This window comes from Capricornis sumatraensis, chromosome 4 (genome assembly GCF_032405125.1).
Source record: "Capricornis sumatraensis isolate serow.1 chromosome 4, serow.2, whole genome shotgun sequence".
In the NCBI taxonomy this organism is placed as follows: Eukaryota; Metazoa; Chordata; class Mammalia; order Artiodactyla; family Bovidae; genus Capricornis; species Capricornis sumatraensis.
The window spans coordinates 93,678,716-93,690,739 of NC_091072.1; the positions used below are offsets into that span (position 1 = coordinate 93,678,716).

Below are 12,024 nucleotides of genomic sequence, written 5' to 3' on the forward strand. Positions count from 1 at the left end.
AAGAAATCAGAAACCAAAACCAAAACTTAATTCTTCTGGGATAAAATAATTTCATATTGAGCACAATTCTTTTGTCTAGAACCTTGGGTACATTTTTCAAAGAGAAGGCTCTCTTTTGGATTTGTACAGCGTATGTTTATGAAAGAACTTCTACTAAATTTGGAATCAGTGGTTTAGCAGAGACACAGAATTGCCCCTCGTCCAATTTCTGAGGCTAATTGACCATTACCACCCACAATATTTTTCAAAAGATAACTTTTGTTTCTCAAACTGTTGTACACAGAAAAATACAAACTGTTACATTAAAATCAAGAAATTTATTGATATTTCTTCATGAAATAGTAAGCAGAATTAAAGTAAAGAAGAAATGTACAGCCTAAAACAGTTGAAATGATCCTAAAATTTTTATGACAATTATACATTTATGGCCAAAATAAAAAATGAACAGTTTTTAATAATTCATCACTTTAAAAATTTTGCTCAGTAATTTACCTGAAATTAAACAGATAGGAAGATAACTGGGATAATGCCACTTTATCCTTCTCAAAAAAACTGGGATCCTAGTTACAACAGTGGTTCGGTTCTGCTCTCCACTCACAGAAGCTATCTCACCATTCTGTCACTTACAAACATGTCAACAATCAGCCTTTACTGATTTGTAAGGATGCCAATTTTGGTTCCACTTAAAAATGTTTTCAGTAGGCAGTCGGAGATACATGAGTTAGTTGGCCTTACTCAGAAAAGTCGACCATCAGTATCTCAGAATATTGGTCATGGCTTTCTTCTAAGTGCTAACTGAGGTCAAATGTCCTCATATAATTATGAATGTTAAAAGGTAAAATTACATCTTAACAGCAGCCAAAAATTTATATATTTTTATGTATTTACAATATTATACATATTTACATGACCACATCAAATAGTGAAATATAGAAACAAGAGACCACCTATACAGGCATTCATTTAATGCCTCGACATTATTTTCTTGTGCAAACTGAAACCTGCCTCAGACTTCTTATAAAGCTAAAGACAGTCGACATTGCGGAGGCCGCCGTCCATGGTTAATGAGCCAAACCTAAAACACAAAAGGAAAAAGGCAGTCTCACAAGATTCACTTAATTGACCTCTAACATTTTAAAGAATATAAAATACTTCTTAGATGAACAAACTATTCTTTTTAAAGAGTTAACCAACTATAATGTGCTCTATTTTGAAAACAGAGCAAAATAAACTTGCTCTAATTTGAAACACAGTGGTATTATTATAAATATTTGAAAAAACACAACTCAATGGCTTGGGAAGACTTCTTAAGAGAAAACGAGGAGTGACATAATCTAGAAAGCATTAGGACCAGTTGGGTAATTTCTTCGGGATGGGATTCATAAACAAAGATGTGGAGCTGGGAGTCAGGGACAGTGTGGAATGGAATCCTGCTGGAACAGAATGTTATTTGTAGGAATAAAACTGGGTGATTAGGCTGGCATCAGACTATTATATTCTTTGTATTCAGTACAAATTTATATTTGACTTTTTAGGTAGCAGGAATTTAGAAATTTTTGAGTCAAAGGAGTGGAATGATTAGATCAGTATCTGGGAAGATTAGTTTGGCTGTAAAACCGATGACAGATGAGAAGGGCTGGTTAAGCTTATAGACAGGATTTTGACCATGGCTCATGGGGCAGGGTGGGGGTGGGGGTGGGGGGGGAAGGAGACCTAAATGAGGCTGATGAGGGCAAGAGGGAACATTCTGAAGGAAGACTACCAAACATGATGAAAGGAGGTGAAGAAAGAGCTAGTGTCTAAAACAAGTTACGTGCATGGAAGGAGAAGAAAGGGGTTGAAGATGAGGAAACTGCAGAGGAAACTGAGCTGGGAAGGACGATAAGTGATTTTAGATACAAAGTGACAGATATCTATGTGGAGACAGTGCACAAGACTTGGTTTCTATTACTTGTTCTGGCACAAATCCTTAAGTGGTCACTCAAACAAGTTATGATTCTGTCATGTCTGGTTACCCATGAATTGTCAAGCCAGCAAATAAAACATGAGTAACTGGACATGCTTTGGGAAGTGCGGATTTTCTTTCACAAAACAGAAGTGATTCAATATATCAATAAAATTTTGTTAAAAAATTTTAATAATCTTTTCTACTTGCTAATCTTTAGCCTTTCAGGATAAATTTAGAATTTAGCTAAAGTTGTGAAGAAAATAGTTTGAATAAATTTATGAAGTTATAAAGAGATAAGTACTATGTAGATGCTATAAACCAATAGGAAAAGACTTTAAAACCTAACAGGCAATTCACAGAAAAAAAAAAAAAAGAAACAAATATAAAGATGCTTGATATCACTATTAACTGAAGAAATGGAAACTGAAATAAGACACCAGCTTCTATTAAATAAATTGGCACTTGAAAAAGTGGTAACATTCAATGGGATAACAAGTCTTTCAGAGAACAAACTAACACAGCTCATCAAAATTTAAATGTGCATAACCTCAGACCCAACAATTCTGTATCTAGAAACGTCAAGAAATCAACCCTTCAAAAATTCTTACACAAGCACATGAAGAGATATATGAACATGTATGTTCACTGAAGCATGGTTTGTAACTGTGAAAAATTAGAAACAATTTAAATGCTCAATAAACAGGGATGCACTAAATAGATATGGTAGATGAAAACGCTAGAATACCAGGCCGCTGCTGAAAATGAGAAAACTGAAGCTACAGGTATGGATATGAAAAAGTGCTCTTGATATATAGCCTTAAGTGAAAAAAGACTAAACCAGTGTGAACAGAATGACTCCATTCTTATAAAATACACGTGCACAACAAACTATTAATGCTGAGTGCTTCTATGGGGGTGGAGGAGTATGAGACCGTAGATGAAGACTTTCATTTCAATTTTCACAATTACACACAGCTAAAAGTTGATTTACCAATTCATTAAATTCATTAAGAAGGCTGATGATACTACAGAAGTGTCGGCTAACGTTCTGCATGTAGCTCGAATATCATGTGATTTCCTGACATCTAATCTTTTCAAGCCTTAGGAAGCTGTGTGGTCTTTTCTGTGAGGGAACAGAGTTAGCAGGGGGATGATGATGTGAGGAGACAGGAGGCTGGGTTCCAGCTCCAGTTCATCTTCTCAGGTATGAACGTCAGCATCTGCGGAACACTGACAAAGACTACCTGTAGACCTTGGATGCAAGGCTGGAACACATGCTTAGTGAGGCCATACGGCATGAAAGTGCTCTTCAAGTGGACAAAACACCACATAAACATGATGTCCTTGCGTTAACATCTCGGTGGTGAGACAACCTGTGGAGAAGCACCTAAGGGCTGGAAAAAGAAGGCTTTTCCTTCATGAGCCAAATATGACTTCACTTCTCTGAGAAAAACAGACAAGCCATCCGAGAAAAATAGCCAGTAAAGTGACTTTATTGGCTCTATATGTTTTCCAACTTTTTCTCCTTGATCTATTAGGATTCTGAAGATAAGCAGATACTCAGCTCCTCAAAGAACTCAATGAACAGATGATGCTCACGTGCAAGGAGGTGTGCAGAGGATTCTGTGAGTTACACTATCAGAGTGCTGCCATCTCCTAAGCAACTCTGATTTCAGAACTGAAGATGATGATTCTAATGAGAAAATGTTTGGAAAAATAATATGCAAAAGATTTTTGTTTTCACAAGCTGATTCAAAGAATTCTATTAGGTTGCTGCAAAATTGCGGTTTTACACTGTTGAAATTTGCCATTTGATACTGGAATACATTCTTAAATAAATGTGGTTATGTTGTCAGATATGCATTAATGCACATGCATTAATGTGCATGTCTCACTTTATGTATTTTTGCTAATGACTTATTACTTGCTGTTTATTTTATATTTATTTTAGACTATGGAAATGATGTTAGACAAAAAGCAAATTTGAGTGATTTTCTTATTTGAGTTCAAAATGGGTCATAAAGCAGAGCAGACAGCGTGCAACATAAACGATACATTTGGCCCAGGAACTGCTAATGAATGTACAGTGCAGTGGTGGTTCAAGAAGTTTTGAAAGGAGATGAGAGCCTTGAAAATGAGAAGCGTGGTAGTCGGGCATTGGAAGTTGACAACGACCAACTGAGAGGATCATCAAAGCTGATCCTCTTACAAATACACAAGAAGCTGCCAAAGAACTCAATGTCAACCATTCTATGGTCATTCGGCACCTGAAGCAAACTGGAAAGGTGCAAAACCTCAAGAAGTCGGTACCTCGCGTGCATGCATACTCAGTCACTTCAGTTGTGTCTCTTTGAGACTCCATGGACCGGAGCCCACCAGGTTCCTCTGTCCATGGGATTCTCCAAGCAAGAATACTAGAGTGGGTTGCCATGCCCTCTTCTAGGTGATCTTCCTAACCCAGGGGGATCGAACACATTTCTTAAGTCTCCTGCACTGGCAGGCAGGTGACTCATGAGCTGACCACAAATCCAAAAAAATTGTCGTTTTGAAGTGTCATCTTCTCTTAATCTATGCAACAACAAACCATTTCTCAATTGGTTGTGATGTGGGACGAAAAATGGATTTTATATAAACAACCAGCGATGACCAGGTCTGTGTTTGGACCGAGAAGAAGCTCCAAAGCACTTCCCAAAGCCAAGCTTACACCCAAAAAGAGTCATGGTCACTGTCTGGTGGTCTGCTGCCCAACTGCTCCATTACAGCTTTCCGAATCCTGGCGAAGCCATTACATCTGAGAGAAGTATGTTCAGCAAAATGGATGAGATGCACAGAAAACTGCAACACCTGCAGCCAGCACTGGCTAACAGAAAGGGCCCAATTCTTCTCCATGACAATGCCCAACAGCATGTCACACAACCAACATTTAACAGCTGAACACATCGGGCTATGAAGTTTTGCCTCATCCGCCATATTCACCTGACCTCTTGCCAACTGACTACCACTTCTTCAAGCATCTGGACAACTTTTTGCAGGGAAAATCCTTCCAGTAGGAAGCAGAAAATTCTTTCCAAGAGTTCGTCAAATCCCGAAGCATGGATTTTTATGCTATAGGAATAAACACACTCATCTCTCATTGGTAAATATTTGTTGATGTTAATGGTGCCTATTTTGCATGGAAAATCCCATGGACAGAGGAGCCTGGAAGGCTGCAGTCCATGGGGTCGCTGAGGGTCAGACACGACTAAGTGACTTCCTTTCACTTTTCACTTTCATGCATTGGAGAAGGAAATGGCAACCTACTCCAGTGTTCTTGCCTGGAGAATCCCAGGGACGGGGGATGGGCTGCCGTCTATGGGGTCGCACAGAGTTGGACATGACTGAAGTGACTTAGCAGTAGCAGCAGCATTTTAACTAATACAGAGAAGGCAATGGCAACCCACTCCAGTACTCTTGCCTGGAAAATCCCATGGGTGGAAGAACTCGGTAGGCTGCAGTCCATGGGGTCGCTAAGAGTCGAACACGACTGAGCGACTTCACTTTCACTTTTCACTTTCATGCATTAGAGAAGGAAATGGCAACCCAATCCAGTGTTCTTGCCTGGAGAATCCCAGGACGGGGGAGCCTGGTGGGTTGCTGTCTATGGGGTAGCAGAGAGTCGGACACAACTGAAGCGACTTAGCAGCAGCAGCATTTTGACTAATAAAGATGTGTTTGAGCCTCGTTATAATGATTTAACATTCATGACCCAAAACTGCAATTACATCTGCACCAATCTAATATTAACCAGTGCTTCTATAAAGTGAAATCAATCACAATTATCTTTTCTTTATCCAAACAACCCCAAACATTAAAAGGCATCATGAAATTCACAAAACCTAAGGGTTCTGACTTAATACTCCTTTAATACTCCTTTCTCACTGCTTAACCTATTGATACAGGAAGACACATACAAGTATAGATATATATGTATGCACTCAATTGCATAGTCACCAGGCAGAATGATTTTTTTAATTACTCACCTTTCTAAAATATGATTATTTTCAGCAAGTTCTTTAACTACTCCTTCCATTTCTTCCTTTAATTTCTTCATACTATATTCAAAATAAAGATAAAAGCATCTCTGCTTAAAAAAAGTAAGCAAATGTTCTATGATTATATTTATAGTATGTTTAGTTCTCTAGATTGATCTAAGCCATTAAATAACATTAGCAAATGTATTCCTAACAAATATAAAACATTTCAAAATAAAAGAGCAAGTAAAACAAAATAAAAACAAATAGAAACATTATAGTTACCAAATAATAAATTTCTTACCCAAGAGTCATTTCTACTAATGTGTTAGAACATGGATAAATTGGGGTCATGGTATGTTTGATTCCACTGGAGGCTGCAAACATTTTCTGTGGCAAAGTTTCTTGTAACTAAAACATTAAAAACAAAAATACCACATCAATCACAGAAGAGAATACTTACTACAGATCTTGGAACAAATGTTACAGGTTTTAATAAGCCCGTTACAGCCTTATGCTGTGATTTCAAAACTATCAATAATACTTAAACTAAAACTCTTAAAAAAAACTTTTCAGATGATAAAAAATGATCTATTAGACATTTTATAATTAAAAGCATCTAAGTTCTTGAAACTTGGCTCAAAATATGTATCACATGGACTTCCCTGGTGGTCCACTGGTTAACAATCCACAGTGCAGGGGACATGGGTTTGATTTCTGGTTGGGGAACTAATAATCCCACCTGCTGTGGAGCCACAACTACTGAGCCCACTCACTCTCGAGTCTGCACCACAACCGGGGAGCCTGAGTGCCAGAACTAGAGAGTGTGTTCACCACAACGGGAGATCCCCTGCGACAACTGAGACAGACACAGGCACACACACACACAGGCGTGCCAGCTGCTCAGTCGTGTCCAGCTCTCTGCCACCCCATGGACTGTACTGCCGGCTCCTCTGTCCATGGGAGTCTCCAGGCAAGAATACTGGAGTGGGGTGCCCATGCCCTTCTCCAGGGGAGCCTCCTGACTGAGGGGTAGAACCCGGGTCTCCTGCGTTGCAGGCAGATTCTTTACTGTCTGAGCCACCAGGGAAGACTAAATAAATAAATATTTTTAAAAATGATTTAAATGCTAAATGTTACACTATGTATATTAAAAAAATATATCACAAATGAGCAAGTGGAGCTGAATACAAGCATATTATATCCTATTTCTCTTTTCAATCATTATCAGATATAAACTGACAAGAATTTTAATTTTTCCTAATAGGAAAAAGGCTTTTTTTCTAGATAATTTTGAAGCTATACCTCATTAGTATAGTCTTGATACTTCGATACTTCTTCTTCAATATCAAAACACTGATTAGTTAGGGATAATAACTGTTTCCTAAGGTGAAGCATCTTTCTGAAAACCAAAAAGAATCGATTAATCAGCAGTCTAAGGAAATATTACCCTTACTTAAAATGTGTACTATAGATTAGATTGTATATTGTGCAGCCAACCACTAATCGCCCCCCCCAAAAGTTTACTTACCTCATCCATTCTTCTGACTTATCCAAGAAAGCCTCATACTTTTTAACACATTCATCTGTAAAGTGGGTCATAGCTTTTGTTGCATGATAATACAGTTTTTGCCTGTAATTTAGAAATGATCAGAGGCTTAAAGCAATGTCACTGTCTCTATTTCCAATATTAAAGTCTTAAAATATATGAAATTTATTTCCCATAACGACTGTTGTGGGTTTAGGATATTTACAGTAGAAAGCGCCTAAGGTTTCTCAGACGGACATTATAGCAGCAAGAGAAGAAAAAGAAGGTTCATAGTGGAGAATGGTCAAAAAATATTTACTGAATGAGGTTAAGGTTAAAGAGGTGGTTAAGTGTGCCCTCACCTATGTTCTCTAGTATCTGTCCTTCTGTAATCAGAGCACAGGAGGCAGAGGAAGACTGTCCCCCTTATCCTCCTATCTCTCTAACCTCTGAACCAGGGAGCCAGGTGAGCAGGCCTCAAATATCTGCACATTCAGTAACAGTTCTATATAAAGCCAATATCAAGATGTATTTTTTATTGTGATTAATCACAACTTCAAGAAGAATCTCACTAACAATATAACCAAACAAAATTATTAAACATCATCTGACAGGAAGGAGAGGGTGAGATGAATGGAGAAAGTAGCATGGAAGCATATATACTAACATATAAAACAGATAGCTAATGGAAATTTGCTATGATTCAGGGAACTCAAACTGGGGCTCTGTCACAGCCTAGAGAGGTGGGAAAGGGTGGGAGATGGGAGGCGGGAGGGAGGACACATATGTACACCTATGGCTAATTCATGCTGATGTATGGCAGAAATCAAACCAATATTGTAAAGCAATCATCAATTAAAATAAATAAATATAATTAAAAAACCATAATCTAGACACTTACTTATCGAATTTGTGGATTTGTTCTTCATTATAAGCTAGTCCTAAAAATAAAAATATATATTACTTTTATAAATGTAGAATCATAAAATCACATGCAGTTGTTTTCTGAGATTATTACTTCAAAAGGCTTAAGAGTTTAAAGCAGATGTTACAAATTTGTGACCCATGGGTAGATATAACCCACAAATTCTTTTGTTTGGTCTATATATTGCTAATATTAAAAAAAAAGTCAACATTTAAAAATCAGGATATTTCTAGTAAAGTCTATTTCTAGCTTCTCTTGAGATCTAGGAAGCCTGGAAAAACAATTAGGTCAATCTGAAGGCTCTCCCCTTCTGATGGGGGCAGGTTCGGAGAGGGGCTCCTCTCTACTTCCCCTCAGTCTCCACTGGCGAATCTCATTCCTCTCTTTTACGTGCATGGCCACTAGAGGTTTTAGAGACCATGATCCCTGATTTGAAATCTCAAAAGGTTGAAATTTTAATACATTCAACCTCTTTCCTTACAGAAATCAAGTCTCTGAAATAAATCACTTATGTAGACATCTTTATTAAATATAGCAAATAATTCAACTGAATTACAACCAGTAGGACTGACTCATCAGATTAACAAATGGGAAATTTTACTTACTACGTTCTGCTTTGTCTTTTTTGAACTGATAGTAAATCTCTGTGATGCAATTTAACAGGACTTGTAGCTTTTCTACACTGTTTTAGGAAGAAAAATCCAAATAAATTAATTGAGTCAATGTGAAAAAGGACATTTAATAATAAGAGCAGAAACTATCAATGCACTTATAACCTACTGTCTATCTTTGGGATGAGTGCCTTCTTGATGGGTCCACGTATCGGCAAGTAATCCACCTGGAGACAATTTGCTTTCAACATCCTGGAGACTGGTTTCTATTGTTCCCTGAGAACTGGAAAGCTAAATAAAACCAAAGTGTTTAGATCCAGATTACCAAAAATCAGGTATGAAAATCACAATGCCAATGGAGCTGAACAGTATTTCTTTTGAAGATTACTTCAAAGTCAGAATAATTATTTTTACCTTTAAATGCAAACACAGTTTCTTAGGTTGTATTCAATATGATAATGACAATTATCATATGACAATATGATAATAAAACATGAGTATGAATACATTTTATAAACACTGCTTACATCAAATATTCTTTTTAAAAAACACACAAAATACTTGTAATCATTCAATTACGCTTCTGTTTCTTTAGTTACAAAGTACGGTTAGTACCCTATCTCATGAAAATCAAACAGGAGAATTATTAGCATAACCCCAAGTATAAACGTAGGTATGCAAAATTGTGCTCTGTTTAGAGATTAAAAAAAGGAAGTCCTCATAAAAACAAAAAATGCAAAGAAACCTCATCTAAGACCCTGTTCATTTTAAGCTTAATAAATTTATCACTTGTCTACCAAAGATCTGAGTATCTGTATAACTTACAAAGAAAAGATGGTTAGACTTAGAGGATAAATATATTTGAATATTTTAAACGTCCTGATACATATTACTGTTTCTCAAATGAAGTTTTAAGTGATGGTTTAGGCAGCTACTAGTAACAAATGTGCCCTTTTCACTCTACTCTGTTAGCATTGGTATTAAACAGTCTTTACTTATTTGCCTGCTTGCTTACTGTGCTGTATGCTTTGTGGGATCTTAGTTACTGCACCAGGGATTGAACCCATAACTCTCGGCAGTGAAAGCATGGAGTCCTAACCACTGAACTGCCAGAGAATTCCCAGTATATCATTTTAGAGGGCACAATCCAGCCCATAACATCACTCACAGCAAGGAAAAGGAGATAAAGCCTTAAGCCAGTTCAGGACAGGGAGTTAGAACTGAGTATTTTGCAAACACCCATAACTCGAGGAGTGCAGGGATCTTAGTCATTGTGGCTATTCTGCTGCCTGAAATAGGCCTGGCCCAGAGTTATGTGTGTGCTCATTTGTTTAAATGGGCAGAGAAATAAATGGACACGGAGTGAAAAGAGACAGGAAAAGACTGAGGTAAGGTTGGAGAGAAGGGATAATTTTTAAAACCTTGTTAATTTGAAAGACAAAATGGTATCTTACTGTTATCCTAATAGGCAATTTTCTATTACTATCAGGGTTGAACTTTTTACCCCAAGAGTTTCACTTAGATCTACTCATTTTTAAATCATTTCTAACTGTTCTATGTCTATTTACTGCAGATTTAATGTTTTCCTTATGCATTTGTTAGGGAAAAAATTCCCTGGTGGCTCAGTCAGTGAAGAGTCTGCCTGCAATGCGGCAGACCCAGGTTCAATCCCTGGGTCAGGAAGATCCCCTGGAGAAGGAAATGGCAACCCACTCCAGTATTCTTGCCTGGAAAATCCCATGGATGGAGGAACCTGGTAGGCTATAGTCCATAGGTTCACAAAGAGTCAGACATGACTGAGTAACTTCACTTTATGCATTTGCATGAGCTGTGTTGATTTAAAAAAAAAAAAAGAAAAAAAAAACACTTTATCTCATTTTCTCGATCTATTTGTTCTTTAACATTTTTTTTTCACTTAACATATAGGGATCTTGAGAATTCCGTGGCAGTCCAGTAATTAGGACTCCATGCATTCATTGCCAGCGGCCAGGGTTCAATCCCTGGTCAGGGAACTAAGATCCCACAGGCCATGTGGAGCAGACCAACGAAAAAAAAAAAAAGATTTTAAATTCTTATATAGCCAAATACATATCTTGCTTTTCATGTTTTATATCTTTCTTAACACTAATGTTAAGAATGTGTTACCTTATAGTTCTAAAATATGGAAAATAGTTTATGGACAAAGTTATTTTTTTATAGCACAAAAGTGTGTGAAATAGCAAGCAACCTGAAGGACCAACATTAGGGGGGTAATAAATAAAACTAATAATAAATCAATTGGCTGTAATATTATTAAATGTCTATTTAAAAAGTAGTGGGACTTCCAGGCCAACCAGTGGTTGAGACTTTGCGTTTCCAAAGCAGTTTGTGTGGGTCTGACCCCTGGTTGGGGAACTAAGATCCCACATGCTGAAGTACAGTCAAAAATAATAAAAAGTAGTATTACCAACCAAAAAAACCTGGAAAATGCCTTTACTATAATGTCAAACAAAACAAAACAAAAAACTGTATATACATATGGAAAAAAATAATTTAATAATATATATAAAAAGACAACCAAACAGTGATTGACAAAAGTTTAGCAGCATCGGAATCCTTTGGAGAGCTTGCAATACTGACTGCTGGGCCCTACCATCCGTTTCTGATTCAACAGGTGGGGCCCCCAAATGTGCATTTCTAACAAGCTCTCATGTGAGGTAAGGCTGCTGTTTCAAGAATTACTCTGAGAATCACTGCTGCAGGACACTGAACAGAACTTTTAATAATCATTTCTGATTGGTATGTATATACATAACCTTTTCTAACTTATGTATCTTATTTTTATGGTGGAAAAAAATTTTGAGGTCTCCATTAGGAAAGGAACCATAACAACTCCACATGTATGAGGAAAAATATTGAAATCTGGTGAAAAATAAATGGCCTGAAGTTAAAGCCCTGACTTTGTAAGACTCCATGAATATTTTAACCATCCATGCTTTGATTCTCCTACGAAATCTAAGTCC

The 12,024-nt window shown here is 37.2% G+C and overlaps 1 protein-coding gene across 1 annotated transcript in view; it reads right to left on the reverse strand.

Annotated features, from left to right (window-relative positions):
* Positions 1-311: 311 nt before the first annotated feature.
* TBK1 (TANK binding kinase 1) overlaps positions 312-12,024 on the reverse strand; it is a 43,781-nt gene continuing 32,068 nt past the window's right edge. The window contains exons 14-21 of the mRNA XM_068970252.1: positions 9,192-9,313; positions 9,017-9,093; positions 8,388-8,427; positions 7,490-7,591; positions 7,264-7,360; positions 6,263-6,369; positions 5,968-6,039; positions 312-1,075 (exon numbers count right to left, since the gene is read on the reverse strand). Of these exons, the coding sequence (XP_068826353.1) occupies positions 1,024-1,075; positions 5,968-6,039; positions 6,263-6,369; positions 7,264-7,360; positions 7,490-7,591; positions 8,388-8,427; positions 9,017-9,093; positions 9,192-9,313 (669 nt within the window). The 3' untranslated portion in view covers positions 312-1,023. The remainder of the gene's footprint in view (positions 1,076-5,967; positions 6,040-6,262; positions 6,370-7,263; positions 7,361-7,489; positions 7,592-8,387; positions 8,428-9,016; positions 9,094-9,191; positions 9,314-12,024) is intronic.